At 49.8% G+C, this 25,842-nt stretch overlaps 1 protein-coding gene across 3 annotated transcripts in view; it reads right to left on the bottom strand.

Annotated features, from left to right (window-relative positions):
• LIMD1 (LIM domain containing 1) overlaps positions 1 to 19,159 on the bottom strand; it is a 73,615-nt gene extending 54,456 nt beyond the window's left edge. The window contains exon 1 of one of the 3 annotated variants that reach the window (XM_036899345.2): positions 17,009 to 19,159. In XM_036899345.2, coding sequence (XP_036755240.1) covers positions 17,009 to 18,371 — 1,363 coding nt within the window. In that variant the 5' untranslated portion in view covers positions 18,372 to 19,159. The remainder of the gene's footprint in view (positions 1 to 17,008) is intronic. The other 2 variants (XM_057497618.1, XM_057497613.1) reach the window with 2 other exon arrangements.
• Positions 19,160 to 25,842: the final 6,683 nt, after the last annotated feature.

The following is a 25,842-nucleotide window of genomic DNA, read 5'->3' as shown; positions in this document are numbered from 1 at the left end:
ACTTTTTTTTAAATTATGGTATTATTGATATAAGCTCTTGTGAAGGTTTCACATGAAAAAACAATGTGGTTACTACATTCACCCATGTTATTGTGTCCCCCTGCTACCCCATTACAGTCACTGTCCATCAGTGTAGTAAGATGCCACAGAGTCACTATTTGCCTTAAGTAAGATTCTTAGCTTACTAGCAAACAGACAATAGCTCAGTCCACCTTGGGGGCTGGGCAGGCAGTCTTGTTTGATAAGCTCCCAGACCAGGACACCAGCTGGTATCTCAGGGAGAAATCAAAGCAGGAAGTTCCTTATGTTAAGTTAATTCTAAAAATTCAGGGGCCACTTAACAAGTCCACACCCCTAAACTGTTTTTCATGTTCCCAAAAATCCTCAACTGTCTATAAAATCCATAGACAACACACAAATATGGGCTCTCTTGTCCCCTCCTGGTGTGAGTCAGGAGCCCTGTCCTCTCTCTGTACCTCAATAAAAGCCTCTCCCTGGCTCTCCAACCTTGAGTGTTTGCTAAGTTTATTCTTCTACTCCACAAACAAGAACCTCGGAATCATCATGACATGAAAAATGTTCATAATACAATGTTAAATGAACAAGGCCATCATGTAGTATGTAACCCACTGTTCTCTATTCTGTTTTATTTAAGTATGTTTATACATGAGAACATGCTGAGAAGCAGGGGTTACAGATAATTTTTATTTTACACCTTAAACTCTTCTGTATTTTTTCAAATATTCTACAGTGAAGATAGAATACCTTCATATTTAGAAGTAGTATCTTCTTTTTTTTAAGATTTAAAGAATGTTTTAAATATAATGCAAATCCGCCACAGCATGCTCCTGCTCAAAAATTCTCACTGACCACCAGCACTCCCCACCCCCACCCCTCCAAGCTGATTCACCTTTCAGGGTTCTCCCATGTGATTTCAGACTTACCAAAAGTTATAATAGTACAAAGACTTCTTATATACTCTTTATCCAGATTTCCTAAATGTTAACATTTTGTATGATCACAGTCCAATTACCAAAAATCAGGAAATTAACACAGATATACCATGTATATCTTACATACACATATACACACTAATCTACAGACCTTATTCAAATTTCACCAACTGTCCCACTAATGTCCCTTGTTCTGGGGCAGGACCCAGTTCCACACCCACCCCCAGAAAGCACAGCAGGCTGAGCACAGGACCCACACCTAGGTCAGAGGGGACTGCTGCAGCCTGGAGAGGCTCTGAGATCAGTGACTCCGAGCAGTGAGAGGCCCCATGCCACAGCCACTGTGACCAGGGAGAAACCGAAAGAAGCCAGAATCAAAATCCATTTACTAATAAGGGAAAAAGCAAAATACTGAACTTTCCTCAGAGGTAACAGTGGATGATTTTAGGGATACTTTCAATATGCATTCACAAAAGAGGGGAAAAGGGTGTGCTGGAGAAGTGAAAAGAGACAGGGAGAGTGCCGTGGGGCCTGAGGGGAAGGGTCAGCCTCTCCACTTTCCAAGCAGCCCCCTTTCCTCCCCTTCTGCCCACAGTCCCAGGGAGTGAGAAGCAGAAACACCAGGCCAAGGAGAGTCTCCAGCTTCAGTGCAGGTCGATGAGAGAGCAAAGCCATCCATAGTTTTCAGTAAGTCTGGAAAGCGCGCTTTGCTCAGTTCTGCAGCTCACCCAGCATCATTCCGTCAGTAATCAGTCCTGGCCTTGCACAGGAACAATCTGGGTGGGGGGAGTCTTGTCACTAAAACAGAGGTTTTTAATATTAGTTTTACGCTTGTCTGATAATTTAACCCAGGCAAACTGTTAATTCCCCTTTCTAAGAAAATACAAGAACACTGCTTTTGAGACTCTCCCATTGAGAATCTGAAGAGTAGGTGAGCCATCTGCAGTGCATTGCATGCACACACACACACCCCAGGACCTCCCGTGGAGGAGGGGCTCAGAGAACCAAGATGTGTATGGGGGGAGGAGCAGGCTCTGAGCTACTAACCTGCCCTGAGTAAGGGGGGGCTGGAAGAGTAAAGGGTGCACAACCATGAACGGGAGTCATTGCCACCCAAGCAAAAGGGAGAAGGGAGGAGGCGGGGCTGGGAGGGAGGCGGGGAAGGCAGGGCCTCCCAGGCCATTTCAGGACTTCAGCCCCAATTACGTGAGTGAGCAATGAGGAGGAGGGGAATGAAGGGGTCCTTCTGAGCCCCAATGTGGGAAGACCTGGTTCTGTTTCAACAGGATCAGCCTGGCTGCTGACTGAGGTGGATCTTAAGGAAGACTGTTGGTAGGACAAAAGAAAGACTTCCTAACCATCAAAACTGCCTGACACTTCTCTGGCTGCCCCTTGAGAGTGAGCTCCCTCCAACTGCTGGTTTTCCAGAAGAATGAAGAGGGCTCTGTCAGGAAGGTCTGGAGAAGAGATTTCTATTTCATGGAGGGGAGGTGCCCCCAGCTCTCAATTTGGATTCTATAATTACTTATAGATTGGACTTTGGCTGGCCTTGCGAAAACATCAAGCCAGCTGCTGGGATAACACAAAGTCTCCTAGAAGTTCCAGAAACCTACAGAAGTAGCATTTCCAGCAAGCAAGCAAAAGAGAAAATCTTCATCCTCTGGCTTCTGAACTCTGGTTTAGTGACATCCCAAAAGGCCCTCTATGGGCAATTCTCATTAAAGTCTCATTCTCTAAGGAAGTTCATTTTACTTTTGTTTGTATTTTCTGACTTTTCTAAAGTAGCTGTGTTTAAGTTTCAAAAAATGGCAAAAAAACACAGAAGGCTCCTGTGTTAGAGAAAGCTGGAGGAAAAAATCAAACCCCAATGAGAGCACAGTAACTACCAAAAAAGGAACAAAAATCGCCTATGAAGATACTACTTCAACAGAAGCTGGAAGGCTATCAGTCACATAACACCAGCTCAGAGAGCAGGTGGCTTAGATAGCAACAAGCAGAGCAGGGCCCAAAGAAATTCCAGAAACGGCTCAAGTCCAGAACCAGAGGAGGGCTCTCACACACTGCTGGTGGGAAATTTAAATGGCACAAGCCCTTCAGAAACCGTTTTGGCAGTTGCTGAAAAAGTTAAACATACTCCTACTTTACAATCCAGCAATGCCACTCCTAGGCACTTACCCAAGAGAAATGAAAGCATATGTCCATACAAATGATCACAGACTTATTCATGAGTGCCAGAAACTGGAAGAACACAAACCTTCTTTAACAGGGAAATGGAGAAACAGCTGTGGTATATTTATATAAGGAATATTACTTGGCAGTAAAAAAGGACACACAGCTGATACATGCAACAACACAGATGAATGTCATAGACATTCTGAGTGAAATAAACTAGATAAAAGAATATTGCACTAGATTCTCATTATTCAAGGTCGTTATGTTTCATAAAGTCATCAAAACTACCAAATTAGTGAATTGCTCCTAGAGGAAATTCAGGATTTGGTTCCTGCCGGCTTCTGGTCACATTTTTGTCAACTAATCAGCACGTAACCTTGTCTTATTTGTGTGTGTTTCTGTTTAAAGACACCTTGTTAAATATATATTATTGACTCATTAACACTGAACTCACAGGCCAAGCACTATGACTCATGCCTGAACAAAGAGTATCTAACACAAGTATTTTCTCCTGAGGGCACAACACAGCCTTCTTGTGTTTAGAATGTCTGGCAGCACTTCAGGGCCAGATACACTCCCAGACCAAGACACCACTGGTATCTCAGGGAGAAATCAGAGCAGGAAGTTCCTTGTGTTAAATTAATTCTAAGTATTGCACTTGGGGGTATTTAAACAGTGAAATCAAGAGCTCAAAAATGAAAAAACATGGCACTAATAGACCATGAGAAAGATACCTGTTCACAGTGTGAGATCTGAAACAAGCAGGCAGAGTACCCCCTGCTCCACTTGCCCACTCAGCCTCAGCCGGGACCCGGGACAGAGCAACCCGAACTCCTCACTACTCTGGGCATGTATGCCCCCAAATGAGCACTCAAGTGCTATGAGTGTTGACTTGGGGGTTAAAAATAAATTTCAGTAAGTAGGCAAATATGCATATACAGAATCCATGAATAATGAGGATGGACTGTATGTGAACACCGTAGGAATCCACTGTGTTATGTTTAAGGCAGGCAAAACTAACAAATGATGAAAAAATCAGAAAAGTGTTTGCCTGGGGGTGGGCACTGACTGGAAGAGGCATGAGGGAACTCTCTAAGGTCGGAATTGCTCTACATCTTGATGGGAGCTTGGGTTACATGGGTGCATGCATTTGTTAGAACTCATGGAACTGCACTTCACTGCATGTACCTTTTTAAAAATACAGCGACAAATTCCTTGACACTCCTTCTGTCCAGAGATGGATGGGGGTAGGCTCTCCCAACCCCACACCCACTGTAAGCATGGGAAACCCAAGGGGTGGCAGCTGTGGGCCATGGGCAGAGGAGGGACTCCTGGCTCTAAAACTGCCTCCAAGGCCAGTCAACAGAGGGCCTCTGTGCAAGCCCACCACCTGGGAGGAAAGCCACAGCTATGGCCGAACAGGCCGCAGACAACTCAGCTTGGGAAGTGGCCTGGAAAGCCACCCCTACTGAGCCACCCACCCCCAGGCCCCGGCAAGGCCTCCAGAGCCTGGCCAGAGGGGCAGGACGTGAGCCCCCTGTAGGCCAACGCAGAGGATGAGCCAGACTCCAAAGGGACTCCCTACTCACTCTGGACAGGAAATACCATTCTTCATGCCTCTAACTACATCAAGGGGAGGGGGGTCTCTCTGGACGCTCTACCTGGGCTGCCTAAACTCAATGTGTTTCCAGGTCCTGGCAAACTGGCTCAGCTACAGTTCCCACCTGCTCCGTCACGCCCAGGGCAGACCCCAGCTTCTGACTCCGCGGTACTTCTTCCTCCATCTCAACACACACATTCTAGGGCTGTGTGAGCGGGTCCGGCCATCCCCTGCACTGGGCAAAGAGCTTCAGGGGGCTCGCTCGGGGGTGTGGCAATAAGACCAGTTACAATCCTGTTTCAGCATTTGTGGGTCTGAGCAAATCAACTGAGCTTGGCTTTCAGATGGGACAAGGTAAAGATACTCTCATATTTTTGAGAAAATAATCATTTTAAGTGCTTACGCAATAAGCAATCACCACATACCATACTGTTTCCTACAAAACAGCCCAACAACAGAAAAATAATGCAAGTAAAGTGTGATTTTACATTTTCAAGTAGCTTTTACTTAAAAAGTAAAAACAGGTGAACTAATTTTAATAATGTATTTTACCTAGCCCAATATATCCAAATTATTCTCATTTAAACATATAATCAATATAAAAATACTAGTGAGCTACATTTTTTTCCATACCAAGACTTCAAATTTTTCACACTTTGTGTATTTCATACTTCAATCATGTCTTACTCTGACCAGCTACCTTCTGAAGTGCTTAGTAGTGCCTGTGGCCAGTGGCTCCCATACTGCACAGCACCAGTATATGTGAATTTAGTCCTCACAACAACCATATCCATGTTTTCCTGCTGGGGAAACCGAGGCACAAGGATGTTGAGTTGCCTGCCCAGGGCAGATTGAGCCACGGCAAATCCACAGCCCACACACTTATATGGCATTTCATTCCCACAAACAGCTCCTCAAATTCTGATTTTGGTAAAAGAATGTCTTCCCAGATAGGACCATGTGTACCTGCCAGCCACCTCCCTGCTCCCCCCCAAAATTCCCCAGGACTCTGATGACTGGATCCCTGGAGCTCCGCAGTTTCCACCCAGTCTCTCCCAGTCCCTCCAGCTCTTAACTACCCAAGGCACCTCCTACCAGGCGGGAGAGCTCACCCAAGGAGCTCCTGGTCGGCAGAGGGATGAGCACCCCTGGCCCGTGAGTGTGGGGTGTGGGATGACTCAGGAGTGCACCCATCACAACAGTAATGTCTCCACTCAAAGTCCTGACACGCTGGGGGGAGTCAGACTCTCCTTCCCTCCACTGGCCAGCATGTTCACTCATTCATTCAACAAGCATCTGCTGTGTGCCAGGTGCTGCCCTGGGCCCTGGTGGTAACAATGGTGACAGAACAGATGCCCCACTCTCTTAGAGCCCACAGCAGGGGGAGCTAGGCAGTAAATCTGTGCACAAAGGAAGCCCCACTAATCCTAGTCTCTTGTAAATAGTAGGTGCATCACAATGGCTGTTGAGAGAATACGTTATTTGGGCTTGGAACTGGATGTGGTGATGGACAAAGTGAAGCGTCTGGGACAGGACTGGGTGGGGGAGCAAGTGAGAGCCATGGAAACCCAGCGGGAACGTCAATGACCTACTCAGTGTTCACACCCACAACCCCACCTCCAAGACTCCAGAGGTCCGCCTAGCCAAGCACAATAGGAAACAGCCAGAGACTTGCCCAGGTTACATGCTGTCTCACTGAAGTTCCCTTCTCCTCAAAATGCAGACAAGTCTCAAGGCTGCCCTTAGGAACAGGACTTCCCCAATTTTACAGGCTTTGGCAGTTCAGCACCTCCACTGCCCAGCTTCAACCCGGTATCTGGCCCATCTGCTAGTCATGTCACCCAAATACTTGCCCCAAAAGCTCATCCTTCAACTCTGATAGGTTATCAGGGTTTGACAAAATACCGGCACAGGGCATCAAAGCTACCACCAGGCACAAGTTAAAGAAGTTACATTCATAGCAGCCACTGTTTTTCAACCCACTCTTGCTGAGCAAACAGTGGCACTGTAACCAAAACATTTCAATTTTTTATTCTGATTGCATAACATTATAAATATACACCATGATTCATTCATTCAACAAATAGGCAAGAGTAACTTCTATAGACCAGGTTCCATGTGTTTCGTGTTTTGAGTCATCACTAATTCAGTGTTTGGTTTTATTTCTTATGTGGTGCTTTATCATATAGCTTAAATTTTTTTACCAAAAGAATACAGTTTTGATTTCATAAGCAGGACCAATCATGACCAAGCATCATCAGTGGGAAAAGGCATTCCTGAGTCACCCTGGCTGACATATGATCTCACGGGGGACCTGGCCAACTCCCAGCAGGGCCTGCCGTCACCATGCACTCGCCTGTGTCCAGGGTGTGTCCACTCACACATGTGTTTTTTATGCCCTCCTCACCCCAGCCTTCTCCTCTCTGCTGCTGGCTTTTCTGCAAGTTCAAATAAAACACACATGCCCTCCACACAGTGTCTGAAGCATGTCTGCTGTCCAAACACCATGACCCACAGAGCCAGGAGTCACCTCCCAGCTAATAGCCCTGAATCCAAAACTGGCTCTGGAGGTGCACAACATGGGAGAGGAAACAGAATTATGAGCACAGGACCTCCAGTCCCCATAATGTAAGGAAGGTGAGGACAGAAGTTGAAGCAAGGGGCCCAAGCTGGCACAGCCAGGGAGCAGACAGGCAGGCCTGCGGTCTGCTCACCTTGACACCAGCATGTTCAAGGTGAAGACAACTGTCAGCAAAGCACCCTGAGCCCAGCCAGGGCCAGTCATCAGCTGGGCTGCCCTGGAATCCACCTCTTTCTAAATTCAGTACCTTACTGCATCTTCAGGAAGCAATGTGAACTAAGGTGGGGGCGGGTGGAGGGGGTGGATAAAGGCACAGAACAGACATTTCAGCAGATGCAAACCTTCCAGCTCCATCCCCTGGGCCAGCCCCAACCATCATGTGAGCAAATACGACCACAACTCGGTTCCTCTCTGCTAAAAGGAAACCCTGAGCTCAGCTGACAGGGAGGCTCAGGAGAACAAGGAAGCTGCTGTTACAGTCAGAGGGGATTCAGGCCACAAACAGCAAATCTGCTGCCATCTTACCCTGCTGAAAAGCCAGTCATGTGCTGCGCAGCCCAGAGGCTCCTGGGACATGTGTTTGCCCCTAATCTTGTCCACTCAGTCCCCTGGCTCTCTGCACCTCCCAGGATCAGCGGCAGGGCATATGTATCCTAAAGTCAAGACCCCTCCTCTTGAATAACAGACAGCATCATGGCAGGCTTCCCAAACTTTCTGTATGTGACAAATGCATGTGTCAGGGGAAGAAGATGGAGGCATCTGATATACTTCAAACAGACTTCCAGTAACTGAGAGTAACCAGCCCTTGCCTCCCCCGGGACACGCTGAGATGAGTCACAGAGTAAAAGAGACGAGGAGGGAACTCAGTCGAGTCTAACTCACGGTTCTTCAAACTTAAAATAACCCGGTCACGGACCCTGAAGTGCTCCCTTGGAGACACTCGGCCAGGGAGTCTCCCGCCCTCCAGCAGGACCCCGAGATACTGCGCTCAGCTGGTTTCCCTGGGAGGGGACAAGTGGAAAACAAAACCTGGAGTAGATATAAATATTTGCTGCAAGGACTGCCCTGCCGTTGACATGCCTCAGAAATTTTGGAGGCCTGTTTTGCTTTAGGGAAGGTTTCTGGTTCAGGTTGCCAGATGGACTCTAAGCATAGTTTCATCCAACGTTTGGTTTTAAGTATCTCCACACATAGCCTGGGGATGCTGACCCTCAGACCATGGCATCTGGCTGCCCCTAAGAAAAGTGTGGGATGGCACGCCCCTATGCTTGCCCACAACACTTGGGGTATCACACAAGCACCCCAAGAGCACAGCCCATTTGCCCTAACCCATACCCTCAGAGGAACACAAGAAACCAGAGACCTGTAAGGTTGAGGGCATCAAGGCCTGTGCACCCCCGTGGTTCCCTTGCTGCCCTACAGGGAAGGGATGGTACACGTCCAGGCCTCTGGGCTGAAGAGGAACCTGGGTTCTGTCCCTGGTTGCAAGAGTGGGATCCAGCTCCTCCAGCCAGCTTGGGCACCCCTCCATGCCTGGCCTTCCAGGGAGGGGGAAGGCCTCAGCCCTAACCTACTCACAGCCCCGGTTCCCCCGAAGTTTCCTTTGTCAGAAAGCCATTGTGCTCCCATGAGCTGAGAAGCAGTGGAGCACGGTGGACAAGATCTCAGACTCGGCAGCCAGACTCAACGGAGTTCCCTAATAAATGTACTAGGTGGGTTACCTGTCTTCTGTGAACCTCAGTCTCCCCATTTATAAAGTGGGGACGATGAAATAGGGTTGTCAGGAGGATTAAACAAATTAATGCACATGACATGATTAGAAAAGCGCCTGGCACAGAACTGCTCAACAAATTTTAAATTTTAGCAAAACCATCTCAGGATCATAACCCCAGGTAAAAACCCCTTCCTTCTCCCTCACACCCTAACCGAAGCCCCTCCATTCCTTCAACAGACATCCATCAAGCACCCAGTGCGTGGTGCCCTGACAGTGCCAGGCCCTGAGGCCACTGCCCAGTGTCTCATGACCCAGCCTGAGACCCAGCACCGCCAAGGACATCAAAGGAGCCCACGGAGGAAGCACGGGACACGGCAGCCCAAATAAGGTCAGCGAGCCCAGTGGCCAGTGCTGCCAGGCTGTCCCCAACACTGAGGACTCCAGGTTTAATTAGAATAAGAGCCTCAAAAGGCTCTTCCACTGTACTTCGAGCGGTTCCCCACGTGGACTGATTCCTAAAGGTGATTTGTAAGTAGTCTTACTTTCAACAGACACACTGCAGAGCAAGCTGACTTCTAGCTGAGTAAACGCTTCAACATCTGACCAAAGAGACAAGAGCGTGCAGCATCCGAATCCCAGTGGGCTCGGTCACTGCTGCGCACTGGACGTTTTCTACAGAAAAGCTTTGCACTGGTTATTCTAAGGGTAGCAGGCACATCAGTGATTAATGGTTCTTGTTTTAATTGTATATATACTTCAGATAGCTAAAATAAAAATGATTACTCCTCACAGTAGAAAATGTAACTGTAAATAAAATAAAAAACTGTGTTTTCATTCTGTAGTGGTCTGGAAGGGGGATGGAATGCCAGCCTGTTCAGCTCCCTGCCTTTCCAGGCTCTCACCATTGCTGACAATGATGTTTCCCGGTTCCTTGGTATTTGGTCAGCTAAATGCAGGCACGGGATTGTACCCAAACCACAGCCATAGAACTTGGGCCAGAAAGAGCTCTCCGAGGTGGTCTTGGCTCTGACAGAGGAAGAGCAGCTTGCCCAGTGCCACGCCTGGGACTGTTGGTAGGATCGGGCCCAGAACACCTGGTTCCCTCTCCCCCAAATGCATGCCTTTCTTCCACAGTTCTGTCTCCTATGTGGGAATCATAAATCAACAGAGGTAAAGAAACACAGCTTTAAAAAAAAGATCTCTTTGGCAAGAACTGCCATGTCAGAAGGTTGGTTTCATGCTCAAGATTATTAATGGAAAGAGCAGGACTGGATGGAAAAAACAAGACATTCTTTCCTGGCCACAGAGGAACAGTGCAGAAACATCCCATCCCAAGGAAGGAGGCCCTCAGAAAGACAGCATGACAGCACAAGGCAGATGCCCTGAGAAACTGGTGTCAGGACTTGCCAGGAATACAGCCAGAGGCCTGCCGCCCTGAGGGGAATCCACGCACTATGCTGTCCACAGGGAGGTGTGGGTGTCACTGCAAGCACGAGGCCAGAGGCCGAGCCTCTAGTGTCCTGTGCAGCACCGAGCTCAGTGCTAGGAGAATGGCAAGGACCTGACACATGTGCCTTGTTGACGCATGCACTCAGTGAACAGATAAACTGCTCTGGATGAAGTCTGGGAGCTTCCACATCATCTCTCCCTTGATATCTCTGAAGAGAAATCCTGTAGAGATAGCTGGCAGGTACAGACAGGGCTGAAGCATGTAACGACAAGTCCATCCCTTAGGAGAATACAGAGGACCACAATTCTGTCTGAGCCCTGACCACTGAACACACAGGAGCAGACACCATTACTGAGTGAGCGGGGCAGCCTGGTGAGCAGCGGTGGAGCTGGCTGCCTTGACATCACAGACCCCCTGCTCTCCACAGCAAAAGCGGCAGGCACTCTGATCACCCATGCACTTTCCATTCATCCCACAACTTGCCATGATACAGTTGTAAATGTTTTAGGGTATTAGAGTTCACTTCAAAACCCCCAATTGCTCAAAATCTCATGTTTGCAGTCAAAGGTTATAACTGTCGTTATCCTTGGAGGGTGGTGGTGACTGTTCCGGGGTACAAGGGGAGGGGGCCTTATTCAGTGCTGGTCATGTTCTGTGTCTTGATCTGGGAGCTGGCTATGTGGGTGTGTTCACTTTGTGAGCATCTACAATATGTGTATATTATAAATCAATAAAAAGCTAAAGAATATGTGCCTTTCTGATTTTGAAGAGAAGATTCACCTGGTCTATTAAATAAAATGCACATAGGCTACCCAATTTCTAAAGAGCTGGGTATCCCGAAATCTCAGGGTGTATACCTCCAGGGCTAGACAGACCTGGAGTCAGTGCCATTTACAAACTTTGGCTGGCGGAGCAGAAATTGACTTCCATGGCAATGAAAGCCTGGATTCGGTAGGTTCAAGTTATGGCTCAATGTCTCCAAAAGGAATCTGGGTGGAAGTCCAAGGTGATCACACTTGGTCATGAGACCCACTCAGAGCCACATGGTAGTGACCTTCTGCGATCTCCTTCTACTTCAGCACTTAGTTTGAGCTTACTGAAATACCTGATATTTGGGGGAATAATTGTGGTCTAAGGGGTACACACAGGCTACTCTCCTGGAATTCTGAAGGAGCTACTCTATTACAGGATTGGCCTGCTACATCTTTTTATATGAGAAATGCTCTGAAACCACCCTCAATTTTTCATTCAAGGCTGAATTTAAGCCTCATATTTCAAGTATTTGTTGCTAATAAAGTCAAATAAGAAGTGCTTAAAAGGTCATTTAGACAACATACAGCTGAATGTTTAAGAGACTGTGAGATGAGAAGCAGAGAGGACATTTACGTGTGCCTTGTTGGGCTGCTTATTTAACTTCATGTGTTGCTGGTAAAATGAAATCAAGGTGACAGGCTCCTGGCCCCTGGCAGGGGCAGGGCCATTCCCAGAAGGAGTCACATCTGTTTTCAGGCTCCCAGGCTAAGACTGTTGCAGTTTTATGGGTTCAAATAGTGCAGCAGGAACATCCACTGAAAACAGGAAGACTAAGGGAAGAGCCAGGCTCTTCTGTGCCCAGCATGGTGGGGAGGGGGCCAATCCACCAATTTGCTGGGTGAAGGAAACCCTGGAACCAACTTCTTCTTGCCTCTCCACCCTGCTGGTGCTGAACAGAGTTGGCAGAGCCCCCCCAACCTCTGTGGCAGAGTGCAGTTCTCTCCTTGGTCGAGGCAACAGTGACAAATCCCCCAGACCCACCCACAGCAAAGAGGAAAGGCACAGGGTCCCAAGCGTCAGGGAAGAAGGTCCGGGAAGGGCAGGGAGCCCACAGATGCCCCAGCAGCAGTGGATGGAGAGTGAATCTGGAGAGCCAAGTAGACAGCATCCCCCTCGGACCTGAATGCCCCAGCCCCACCACACCAGCAGACACATTTCCCAGGGATGTGGGATACCCACTTATACCTGGGTGGTCTTGAGCAAGTCATGGGCTGTTTTTCAACTGTAAGCAGAGAATAATGGTGCCTGGCTGTGCAGGTTAAGTGACAATAGCACAAAGCACTTACCCAATGCCTGGCATGATGTGGGCTTTCAAAGGGTGGCTGCTAGCACTGGAGCCATGATGCCCGGGTCGCCGTGAGTGGGGTCTTATGTACAGGACAACAGGGGCTGCAGTGGATGCTGGGTGCCCCACCAGCTCCCCGCATAGAAGGAACTGTGTGGCCCAGCTGCTGGGGGTGCAGCTGGGCAGGGGTGGGGGTCTCATCTGTCAGTCCCTTTAGGCACTGCCAGCTGCACAGGGCCCCCTCCCCTGAGGTCATCCCCTTCCCTGGGTGGCCACATCTGATGACTGATCCATGGGGGGCTGGGTGAAGACCAGGCCATCTCGCCCCAAATCAGGACAGTGCTCCAGGGCTTTTCCACCTCCTGAGCCGGGGGAGGCCGTAGCCTGGCAGGCCCCTGCCGCCAGGGGAGCCTCCTCTGCCTGCTTCCTTCCCTCCCCTGACACACAGGACCATCACCTAAGCACCCCTGAGGAGCCCCTATACACTGAAGTAGAAGGGTCAGCCTCCTGGGAAACCTGGCCTGTGACAGGCGGCTTGTGTCTTCTCTCCTTAGGAAGTGGGTGAGGACCAGTGTGAACAGACACAGGGAACCATACAGGAAAAGGCCGGGAAAGAGCAAACAAACACCCGGTGTCCTCTTCACTTCCTCTGCAGTGTAAACAGTGGTGTTAAAACAGAAGCCACCCTGCATCAGGAGGCACCTTCCAAGAGCGAGGCCTGGGAAGGCGGAAAACCCACAACATTCTCCAAGCAGCATCAGGGGTTTGTCCTTAAATCTTTCCTTCTGGACAGAAAGACACAAAGATCCCTAGGGGAATACTGGAGAAGGAAGAGGGGGAAGAAACGCCTCCCTGGGACCACACTGCCAAATCCACAAAGACAACCATGGAAAGTGCCAGAAGAATCCCCAGTGACACGTTGATCAATAACTGGAAACAGAGTTGCTGATTCAATAGCTGAAATAACTTCAGACCTAAGTGTTCTCAAAAGTGGTAGCAGGAATTCATGAGCTCTTCCCACAGTTTCAAACACCCACTGGGACACCTTTTGTTTGATCCACAAAGGAGTGCAGGGAACCAACCAAAACATCTACTTTGTTTGCTTCTGGCTGCTAACTACAATGACCCTGATGTGACAGTTACATTACTCTGACTCTCTGGCAAGGGCCCCTGTATCATTACACATTCTTCTGTTTGGAAGTAAGATTTCATCATTACTTAACAAATGTAGTGTGTTGGACAAAATCTTTCAGGTACTACCAGATGCAGGAAAGGCAAAGGTATTGTTGTGGTCCAGCCACCTCGACAGTTGAGGGCTGAGGCCTAGAAGAGACCAGGGTTTGTTTGGGTCACACAGCAGGGCTAGGCCGAGAACTGACTGCCAGGCACTCAGAAGAGAGACTTCTTCCCCTGCCACATGGCTGGCCACAGAGCAGATGGAAGCTTGGCTGCCAAAGCAAGCCCTCTCCTGTACGGTGGGCAGTGGAGACCTGGTGCAAGCCCCAGAGGGCAACTAGGCAGTGTTTAGAGGCACAGAGCCCTCTGCCCTACAATCCCACCCCGGCAGTTTATCCCACAGCTAGGCTTGCACCTTGCAGATGGCTCCTTCTGAAGGTCCACAGAGAAGGCTGCTTATGTGACCTGGGGCACGTCCACACAGCGGTTACACGGGGCCAACTCAACATGTGCTTGTGCACAACAACTGCCAAGGCACACTGTTTGGTGGCAAAGACCAGGCAGATGGCGAGCCACCACTGCGGCCGACAGATTCACACACATATATTCATTACACCCAGGACACGTGCGAAACATGGGTGAGGAGGAGATTAATTTATCACTGCTTGTTTTTGTGTCTTGTGCGTTTTCTTCATGTAAATGTGATGTTTAGTCAAAAAATAAAATCATTCTGTTTATATGAAATATCCAGAATAGGTAAATTCATAGAGACAGAGGGCCTATTAGTGGTTTGCAAGGGCTGGGAGAGGAGGAAGGGGGGGCACAATGCTTTATGGCGTGGGGTTTCCTTTTGGGGTGATGAAAATGTTTTGGAACTAGGAGAGTTAGTGTTTGCACAACACTGTGAATGCACTAAATGCCACAGAACCATTCACTTTAAAATGGTTAATTTTGTTATGTGGAGTTCATCTCAATTATTCTTAAAAAGCCGTACAAAACGAATGAATGAATGAATAAATAAATGATAGATAGATTAGATAGATGATAGATAGATAGATTAGATGATTAGATAGATGATAGATGATAGATTGATTAGATAGATAGACAGATAGATAGATAGACAGATAGACAGACAGACAGACAGACAGACAGACATTTTGCCCGTCTGTGCTTGCGAGGCAGTTTGGCGATGCTGGTGAGAAGCATGGACACTGTGGCTCAGCTGTGAGGCTCAAATACCGGCCCCACCCAGCAACACCTGTGAGACCTCAAACAAGTAACCTAACCTCCCTGGGCTTCATTTTCCTAGTTGGTGATAGAGGCATAGGGACAGAATCTGCTTCTTAGGGTTGTTGCAACAAGTAAATCAAGTTAAGTGTCTAGCACAGGGCCTGGTACCTCTGCTCTTGCTGTCTGCCCTGCTGAGAACACCCTTTCCCTGGGCAGACACGTGGTCCACTCCCTCACCTCCTTCAAGCCTTTGCTCAAATGCCACCTTCTTGATGGGGCCCTCCCTGCCCACCTGATTTAAAACCAGAAATGACCCCAGCCCCCAGCCCCCAGCCCCAAGGCTCCATCCCCTCCTCTACCTATTTCTCTTTCTAGAATTTGCTTATTTATTTTGTTCATCTGCTGTCTTCTACTGCACTGTCTGCTCTAGGGAGACTAACATTTCTGTCTGCCCTGTTCACTATGTATCCCAAGGCCTTGAACAGAGCATGTGCTCAATAGATATAAGTTGAATGAATGGTGTTAGTTAGCTACTATCTCTGTTTTGATCTGGTGTGTAAACTTGCCTCCCTGAAAAAATAAAACTGCTATTTGGTTGTTTAATGAATTTGAAATTAAAAATTAAACAAAAGATGACCAGCTAAGTATTATTCCCACAGGGGGAAATTTGCAAAAAAGAGAGTTCACAATAAGATGGTGCTACATGCTCTAAAACATAAACCAATCAACAGTCACCCTGACCTCTGACTGCCCAGCAAGATGTGACAGCTGGTTCCATGAGGCTCTCAGGAGGACCGAGAACACAACGGGCGCCTCGGACCTGACCCTCGAAGCACTCGGGACAGAATCCTTCCTTCTCAGAGAACAGGGTAGCCTGAAAGCAGTAAGCCAGCCATCTTCCCCTTCCAGCCATCCCTGACCTGGCCCCCCGCCATTCAGCAGAGCTTCCGCCCCATGGAGACACAGCTTCTCAGTGCTCTCAGGCCTCATATGGGGACACCAAGACCCTAATTATCCACAGTTCAAAAATGAAAAAAAACAAAAACAACCCTCTAGACCCTTCTAAAAATAGGCTGTCTTTCCAGTTAGCTCTCCCATGAGACGGCTACATCTTTACACCACAGAAGATAGCTGCTTTCTTGCTGCCTCCAAACCCTGTGCAGAGAAAAACAAAAAGCTGAAGCCAGCAGTCTCCAAGTTTGTGGCTTTAAAAAGAAAATAAAACAAACCCTTCAAGTTTGAGTAAACCAGCACGGAGCCTCTTCCAACCCTCTGTGAGCCTCAGCTGAGGGTGTAACCTGGGGTGGGCGCCTGAGTTAGGAGGCCTTGGTCTCAAATTTCCCCAATCATCAGGATCACCCAGCTGGCTCTGAAAGCTCTGATTGCCAGGTTCTCCCCCACCCCAAGGGTCTCTGATGCAGTAGATCTGGGGTAGGGCCCTGTATTTTCCATTTCTAAGCAGTTCCCAGGTGAAGGGATGCTGCTGGCCGAGACCACACTTTGAGAACCACTGCTCTACAACAGTCACCCTGTTAGTGTTTCACCTGCCTCAATTGCACACAGGGTCTGCAAGCAGATGCAGACACACACACACACACAGCCGTTGAGAGTCCCTGCTCAACCATTGGTCCTTCAATGGCCAGGCCTGCCAGGCCCAGCCAACTACTGATGGCACACTCAGGTGTACCTGGACCTGAAAAGCTGCTCCCATTCAAGTCCTGCATGAACCAGTCATTATGAAAGGCTCTAAGCAACACCCAAAACCTTGAAATCCAAAGGCACAGCATTTCCCTCTTTTGAATCATGAGTAATCCCACCCCACTTCACCCTTCATACATGGGTAACCACCAGCTACAAGATCCGCTTTCTGCCTAGGGATGCTTTGAAGTTTCTGAATCAGAAGCAGCTAAAAGAGGAAGAAAAAAAAAAAAGGCGGGCCTCTCGAGAACTACAGCAACCCTGATGGGCAGCACTTCCCCCAAACGCAGAGACCCTGTCACCCACCACGGGCAACTCCACCAGCTTCTCACTCACCAAAGTAATCGGCCTTCGGGTGAGCATCCATCTCACGTTCCAGACGTTGGGTGAGAGCTTCTAATTTCAGTTCTGCTGCTGAGGGTCCAAGGTCAGGGTCCGAGATGAGGGTCTGGCAGGGCAGCCTAACCCTGGGGGGGCTCTCCAGGAGCACAGGCCCCAAGCTGCCATCAGGGGACCAGCCAGTGGGTCCTTCTTTACACGATAACTCAAGTGGGGTGGACACTGCTGGATGGATAAGGCTGGTGGGGCTGAGTTTGGGACCAACGCCAGGGTCCGTGCTGACAGGCTTGAGGCCCGGTCCAGGGGCTGCCCCCAGCTGCAAACTGTCCGTGCTGGCTGGGGAGGACGGTGGAGCAGAACGAGAAAGGTAGGATGTGGGCCCATCCTGGAACCAGGGCTGAGGATCCACAGTGGGTTTAGGCACCACCCCTGAAACCTCACTCCCTACCCCTGGGTCTGTTCTTGGAACAGCTCCTTGACTGGGGCAGCACAGAGCCAGGGGTGCTAAGAAAGGGGTCCTGGACTGAGAGGGCCCCAAGAGGGCCCCATTCTCTGGGCTTGGGGAAGGAAGGCCAGGGCTCACACGATGGGAGGAGGCTGTGGCCCAAAGACCCACTGGCTTCTCACTGCGACGACGACCACCACCATCTTGTCTCCTCTCAACTGACTTGGAGCTTGAGGAGAGCTGTGGCTGGTACAACTGATGGTCCCTGGAGGCTCTGAGCAGTGGTGGGTCACTCCCTGGGGTACCAGGCCGTCCCTTCCCTACCTCTAGCCTGATGTCGGGGGACGCACCTGGTTCATCATCCCACTTCGAGCTCACTAACGAGAGGTTGTCATAATAGTCTCCGTGGGTGAGGCAGGAAGGATCCTCGCAGGTGTCCAGCCTGTGGAAAGCAGACATTGCAGAACTTGCTGGGCTCTCCTCGGAACCACAGTCTTGGCTGCCGTGCTTCATGCCTCGGACATAGGGCCTGGCCCGCTGCTCCGGGGGTGGGTACACGGGCTGCCCAGCAGCGATGCTGGGGGCTGCCCCAGAACCCACTGTCGAGGCAGCAAGAGGGGGCTTGGCCGCACCACCCACGGCAGCCTCCCGGTGGGCCTGTGGGCCCAGGTGGCCCCCACCGTCAACTGGACCTCTGCTCCCCCGGGGCGGCGTCTCCTCCTGCAATAGCTGTTGCTGCTGCTGGAGGTGGATTCTGGCCATCTTGTTGGCAAACACTCTGCGGGTTTCCTCAAACTCTGGGTTGTTGCCTGCGCCCTTGTCTACCCGAAAGAGTCCATCCTTGGAGGCCTCGTACATGTTCAGGTCCTCAATGAACTTACTGGCCTCCAGGCCCAGGTCATCGTACTTATCCATGCCGCGGAACGCGGTCAGGGCCGGGCCCAGGCGCCGGGCGCGTGTGTGGAGGGGGTCGGCGGCGAGGAGATGCCGGCGGAGGGCGCGGCTCAAGTCCAGCCCAGGACGGGTAAAGCCTTCCACCTGCCAGGCGTGAGAGGCATGACCCCAGGCGGCCAGAGCCGAGTCCTCAAGGCCAGCTGGACAAAGTTTGTTCCAACTCCCCTTCCCTCGGAGGCATCCACGTGGGGGCGGCTGGCAGCGCCTCGCTGAGCGGTCTTTTCTCTTTTTCAAATCACAAAAGGAAAAACAGAAAAAAAAAATCACATACTCCTCAAGCAACCAAACTTGGAAACCCACAACAAAGCGGCAACCGCGGGCGGGGGGCGAAGGTGGCGCCGGCGCGGGAGAGCGCGGAGGCCGGAGCCAAGGCGCGGCGGCCGGACACTCGGTCTCCGTGGCTCTCCCGGCGCGCCCGCCGAGCTGTGGTCCCGGCCGGCGCGGAGAGGAAGCGCGGCAGGGGCGCACGAGGCGCACGGACCGGTGGGGCCGCGGCAGGGAGCTCCCGGCGGCGGGGCCGCGCGGGCGGCCTATTGTCCGATGGCGGCGGTGGCCGGGCGCGCGCGGGCCGGAGCGCAGAGGGACGCGGAAGTGAGCGCGCCGGACGCGGTCGCCGCCGCTCGGTCGCCAACCGGGCACGTCCCGGGCCTGCGAGGAGGCGGCCTAGGGGCGGGGACGCCGCCTAGGGGCGGGGTCTGCGCGGGGGCGCCGGGGGCAGGCTTGCGTCTGGCAGCGTGGCCCCGTGGACGTGCGTCCTGCACGCTGCTCCGGACCTGAAGAACCGGGATTGCGCCGGGGACTTCCCCCTGTCGGTGCCGCACCCCCTTCCCCTCGCCAACGGCGGGTCTGGGGCCTGGCTCGGGGGCTGCGGTCCGGTCCCGCCCCGGGGCGCTGGGCAGGGGCCTCCGCGCGAAGACTGCTGGCGGGCAGCCTGGGCAGCTGCGCCGACCCGGGACCGGCCGCTTGGAGTTTGCGAGAGTCTCGAGGTCCCGCGCGCCCTCCCACCGTGCCTGTTTTGCGGATGGGAAGCCAGCCCCGTATGCCGCTGGAGGCCGTCTCTGCTCGGGCGGTGCCAGCTGGTAGACTTGCCTGAGGACCCGAGGTGTCACTCGCGGGTGTCACCCAAAGCCCTCTGGCAGATGGGGAGGCTAAGGGGAAGTGTCCAAGATGCCAACGTGGGAGCCCACGTCTTCTCAAAGTGAGAAAAAGGAAAGTCACGCTGTTCCCCAAAGCGCGCGAGTTTAAGGTCCTCAGTGCAGCAATAAAAACAAGTGCCCTCGTAGCTGTTTATTAATACGGGTATTCCTGACTCCCAAGTAGTTCCGCGCAACTCTGAGGGCGTCGGGCTTCATTCCTGGGCGCCCCCGCATGCCCCCGCGCTCCTTGCACCAACTCAGGTGACCCAGGAGAGCTTTCCTTTCCCACGCAGAGCTAGAGTGACCCTTAGGCAAATGCCAGCCCAGTCACTTCCCTGCTTAAACCCTCCCTGCTTACCCAGAATGTAGACTGAAATCACTCCCTACTGCTCACCCTTCCTGCTCTGGTGGGTCCTGCCTGCCCTAACCTGATGTGGGGCCCGCCCTTCCCAGCTCCCCAGCTGCAGGAGCTTCTTGGTATCTGCCCAGAGCCTGCCTTTCTTCTGTGGGCCATCTCTACTGAAATCACCTCCTCCTAGAAGCCTTCCTTTTCAGCACCTTCTTTATTTCCTGGTCAATTCTGATCACTTTATAGTTATTTATCTGTTCACATGCGGATTTTTGGGTGGCTGGTGATGTTCCAACCCATTAGAACATATCAGTATGTCCAGGCCTGGTTGAATAAGTGAATCTGTCTACCAAGGTAGTGCCAAAAAAACAAACAGGTATTTTTGTCAATACAAAGGAAGAGCTTTGTATTTTGTAAACCCAGAGTGTGTCTCATGGGCCTGTAGACTGGAATCGCCAGGGAGCTGCTTGTAAAACGCAGTATCTCTGATGTGTCCCCAGTGTACTGAACCACAATCTGCATTTTAGCAAGATTCTTCAGCGGTTTGTTTGCCCAATACAGTGAGAAGCACCTCTGTAAAGAACCACAGTAGAATAAGGTATTGATACTTTTTTAAAAATCATTTAATTTTTTAATCTACAAAAGTAATACATGTTTGATTACTTTTTAAAAAAACATACAAATTTATTTAGTATGTTTCACATGACACAGGAAACTTCATAAAGAATAGAAAACCCATGATAACAACTTTGAACAATATATAGATACATAAACTTTTAAAAATTTGCCCACAGTCCTCTTGATTGCAGGTAATCATTATTAAACAGCCCTTAGGTATTCAGTAATGTTAATTAATGACTGGATTTACTCATAAATTGGGTGACTTGCTTATGAAAACTCTGAAACACTGGTTCTCAAAGTGGTCCCAGAAGCACCAGCAGCACCTGAAGCTGGTCTAAATCAGGGGTTCCCAAGCCTGAACACAAAGCTCCTCCAGGAGCTTAGTAAGACACTGGTCACTGGAACCTACCGCCCAGAGTTTCTAATTTCTAGCTCTAGGGTGGGCTGGCTAATCTGCATCTCTAACAAGTTTTCCCAGGCACTGCTGCTGCTGCTGGTTCAGGGACCACACGTGGAACCACTAGAGTCCCAAGACCCATGCTTCCTCAAGGCACTGTGGCAGTGGCCCTTGGTACCCAAAGAGGTGATGACATCTGTCACAACTGGGAGGCTGCAGCCCACTTTGTTTGACCCCTGAGGACTGGGGATGTAGCTGACAGCACTGGGAACAGGTGGCCATCCCAGGCAAAGTCTAGCAAGTTCAGAGTCAGCTCCCTGAGTGCTCAGTTCTCACAGCGGGACCCTCATGCTGGAGTCATAGATGCAAGCCACAACCTCTTGCCAATCAGTCTACTCTCTTCACCTAGCTTGCCAGCCACCTGGACCCGAAAGAGGGAACCATAATCCTAGACTGCCCTACCCTCCACTATCTGGGCTTGCCTAAAATACTCAAAAGCTCTGAACTTTACTCCCCACTCACCACTGCAGTTCTAGAAACACCTGTGCCATCTCCACCTAACACACACACCTGAACCCACAATCTGCTTATTTCCTGACCAAACCAGCTTGTCAGTAGAGTACCTTGTACCTAAACACAAAAGCTTATAAAGATGGCATCTGTCTTGCCAATGGTTTTCAGTGCGGGCAAGTTCACTATGGATTCAGTGAGACCAATGAATGACAATGGAATGTTCTTGGGCTGAAAGTGTTTATTACCAGGCTTGTTTTCCTGGTGATAGGTCGAGCACTACAATTATGTCTGCATCCAACAGTCTGCAGGTCCATAACCCTCCATCTCTGCCTCTGCCCAGAGCACTGGGCAGAGCTCTTTATATATATATAGTGACTCAGTCAATAATAGCTAATTGCCTACAGGTGTGGAAGCAGTAGCCTGGCAGCAGGCCAGTTACATCATCAAATAGTTTAGGTTCAGGTGAGGATCCTGGCCAGCAACATCTTTACTTTATTCACAGTATCTCATGAGCATCAAACCACATAATAACTACTGTAAAGGGATACTTAGAAATGCTAGGCATGGCCAGAAGGCTGCTGTTTAACATTTAACAGGCAGCCATGCTTTCAAATTCTGTGCCTAACATTTAGAATCCCAGCTGTAGTAATTTAAATTAGGCTGTTTTTGTCTCTGCCATGTGCTTGGAAACATCTGTTGATTAGTTATCTCCAAAACTGTGTTAATACTAGCACCAACTGTTTAAAAAGCAAAATACCAAAGAGCTAAATATTTTATCAATAAGTAGGCAGAATCCAGATGGTATTGTTTAAGTACTTATCAATAATATTTTGTTTTGAGTGAGAAATGTTCTACATTCTATTTTACGAGTTAAAGCCATTTCAAGGCGATGATCATTCCCCATGGCTGTGCCTATATAACAGAAACCGTTATCAACACACAGCTTTCCTTTAGTCTTTAACTCTGTTTTCAAGAGCATGCAGATGCAAAAATTGTAAACTGTGAAATTTTCAACCTGATCTGCCCAGAATCTCAGGTATCAATCAGATCATGTCCCTCTGTGGGGAAACTGGAAGTTCCTATGGCCAGGATCATCACCTGAACCTAAACTACTTGATGATGTAATTGGCCTGCTGCCAGGCTACAGCTTCCAAACCTGTAGGCAATAAGCTATTATTGACTGAGTCACTATATAAAGAGCTCTGCCCAGTGCTCTGGGCGGAGGCAAGGACAGAGATGGATTATGGATCTGCAGCCTGCTAGATGCAGACATGATTCTAGGGCTCAACCTATCCCCAGGAGTATAAAGCCAGGTATAAACCCTTTTACTCCAAGAACGTTCCATTGTCATTTCTTGGTCTCACTGAATCCATAGTGAACTTGCTTGGGGCTAAAACCCTCAGGCAAGACACCCTCCCTGTTTTGAACCCTCCACAGCCTTCTGAGCCACTTGTGGAGTAAGACCCTCCCCTGGACTCTATGTGATTAGGCCTCTTGCTAACTCTACCCCCTGGTTTCCCTTTATTCCTCCTCTTTCCACTGCAGCCACACTGTTCTTGGCCCTTGCCCTCACCATGCACCCATTCACGCACTGAACAAACATGACTGGACACCTGTGGTGCCCTGGGCCCTTACCCAGGTGCTGGAGATATGGCAGTGAACAAAATAGATGTCCATGTCCTATGTGGACTTCAATTCCAGGGGGGCAGGGTGGGCAGTAAGCAAAATAGATGCATGCTTTATAGAGTACACTAGGAAGTGATGAGAGTTGTAGAGAAAAATGAAGTAGGGAAGAGGATGAGGACAGGGGTGCCACCTGAAATACTACGGCTGGGAAGGTCTCACTGAGAAAATGACACCTGAGCAAAGGCCTGAAGAAGAGCAAATGGAAAGAGCTGTTGGAGACAGCCATCTACATAACTTTTCCCCAGAGTTTTGTTGGGTAAAGTGGAAGAGATGGAAAAATGCCATCAAGAAAGGGCTCTTAGATTTTTTTAAATATGGGAACCGGTGCAGCATGCTTCTGTGCTGATGGGAATGACCCAGTGAGGTGGGGTTGGGAGGAGAATTGTTTATGTAGGAGAGAGGAGGGAAGTTTGGAGTGGCAGCAGAGAGGGGCCACGGTGATATGGAGGAAGGCTGTGGGCAGGAATCAGGTGGGTAAGTTCATAAGGTGTTGGAATCTTGGAGTGGTAGGGAGCTCTTCTGATTCGTTTTCTTAGTGACAGAGGAAACAAGAAGCTAACTGAGAGTGAGGCCAGGGGAGTTGCTGCTGGGAATTGGCCATCTCAGGCAGGGAGACCACAAATGGCCCGAGAAGCCTGGTGGGTGGAAATCCCATCCCCCACATGCACATCCCACAACCCCCCGCCTCCTAGGCCCTAGGATTCTGGGCATGGATTTCAATGAGGCCAGCCAGCACAGTGGCAGCTTTTCTCCATATCAGTCGCCCAGATGTGGGTGTGAAGTAGGTGGAGAGTTGAGTCTAACCAGGGCTGGCTTTTGCCAAGTGAGCACAATGTACTGAAAGTGGGCAAGGCAGTCGCCATTTCTCCTGCCCAGAACCTGCTCCCCCAGACAGCCACGTGACCCCCTGGCTGATAACCCTCAGGTCGGCACTCAATGGTCACTTGCCCAGGAAGTCCTTCTCAACTGCCCTCTCTCCATCCTTATCTGTACCTGACACTACAGTGAACATGTCTCCTTACTAAAATGCAAACCCACTTTTCCTCTATCCCTGCTTCTCACTCCACTCCAGCTACACTTCCTTGCTGTTTCTGGATCGCTGACTGACCATTTGCTCATTGTTATATCCCAGGAACCTAGAGGAGTGCCTGGCACATAGTAGGACCCCATCAAAATGCTTGGTAAATGTATGAATAAGTCACATCAGAAAGGGGAGTACAGAGTTTACCATTTATAGGTAGAAAAAATTAATTGGACTCAGTGGTGACCCACATTTGGAGAGACAAAGAAAGGAGGCAGTATTTCTACTCTTGTAACTTTATCACACAAACCTGCAGATCTTGTTTGATGACCTTGTGCCATATATTTGATCTACATCACATATCATATATCTCTCCAGTCAAGAATATATCTACAGATAAATGAGTGTGTATAAATGATAAATGTATAAAGGATATTTTGACTTAAGGATATCTGTTTGCATGCATACATACATGTTTTTTATATAGGTGTGGATGAAGAATTGTAGACTAAAGGGCATTTGAAAAACCTGAATCCAAAAGACTAGGCAGTCCATGGTGCCCAGACAGCCTATGAATTACCTGGGGTCCCAGGAGGCAAAGGGCTCCTGTCCTTGGGACAGAGCCCTGCTTATTTTGCAGTTAACTGAAAGGGCCTTTCTGTCACTTTTGCTTGGCTATGAGGAATGTCCCTGCACACAATGCTGTGTGTGTCCCAAAGCTGCAGGGCCACTTCAGAGAGAGCTCTGAAAAGAATCTTTATAGTTCAGCCCAGCAGATGGATGAAGAATTGAGAACCCAGTTCCTCTGGGCTCTTTCCATCCCACTATGCTCAGAGCAGACCCCTCCAAATCTGTTTCCCGAGCCTTAGGCTGCTCTGGCTCTGAGTTTCAACATGGAATTGCTGGTGAATGGAGAGAAGCAGCTGCAGTGAAGGTCCTTTCCTGGTGCTTATAATGAGCCTTTGTGTCATGATCATCTGCCTGGCAAGCTGCCACCCAGACCCAAATATTAGGACCATGACATTGTCCTGTGCATGCAGCCTCCGCCAGGCTGCTGGAGCCCACTATTTACCAGTCTCTGCCCTGCACCCTGAGCCTTCTGCCACTCAGGAAGACCCAGCTGGAGGCATGTGCCTAGCCACAGGGCTCCACGTGGCTCCACACACACCCAAAGGTGGGGGAGGCTGCCCAGTGGCTCTGGCCCAACCCCTCCCTGCACCAGCTGCTTGGAGAGCAGCAAAAGATGTTTAACAGGGCATGCTGAACTAGAGTGCTGATTGCTGAGTCAGCTCCAATCTCTGCTTACTTAAAAAAAAAAGTAATACATGTACATAGCTTCAAATTCAAAAGGTACAAATGAACACAGAGGGAAAAGAAGGTGCCCCTCCCACCCCTGAGCCCCTGCCAACCACGGCCCCCTCCAGAGACAACCACCATCACATTACTGAAGCACATAGGCATGTACATTTATTTTTTTAACACAGAAAGTAAAGCTGAACTGTCCCTTGCATTTTGCACTTCACAATACTCTTGGAAATTGTTTCATAACATTTCACATGCAGCTGCTTCATTCTCTTTGAAGGCTAATATTTCCCTCTTTGGGTGAGTCATGGATATTTTAGCCAGTCCTCCATTCACAGACCTCTAGGCTGCTTCCACGTTTTTGCTATTACATATACCATAATCATGGATGACTTATAAGCCATTTC

Source organism: Manis pentadactyla, chromosome 1 (genome assembly GCF_030020395.1).
Source record: "Manis pentadactyla isolate mManPen7 chromosome 1, mManPen7.hap1, whole genome shotgun sequence".
NCBI classification, from domain to species: Eukaryota; Metazoa; Chordata; class Mammalia; order Pholidota; family Manidae; genus Manis; species Manis pentadactyla.
The sequence above is the reverse complement of the archived record's forward strand: the minus strand, read 5'-3'. Positions and strand labels throughout refer to the sequence as shown.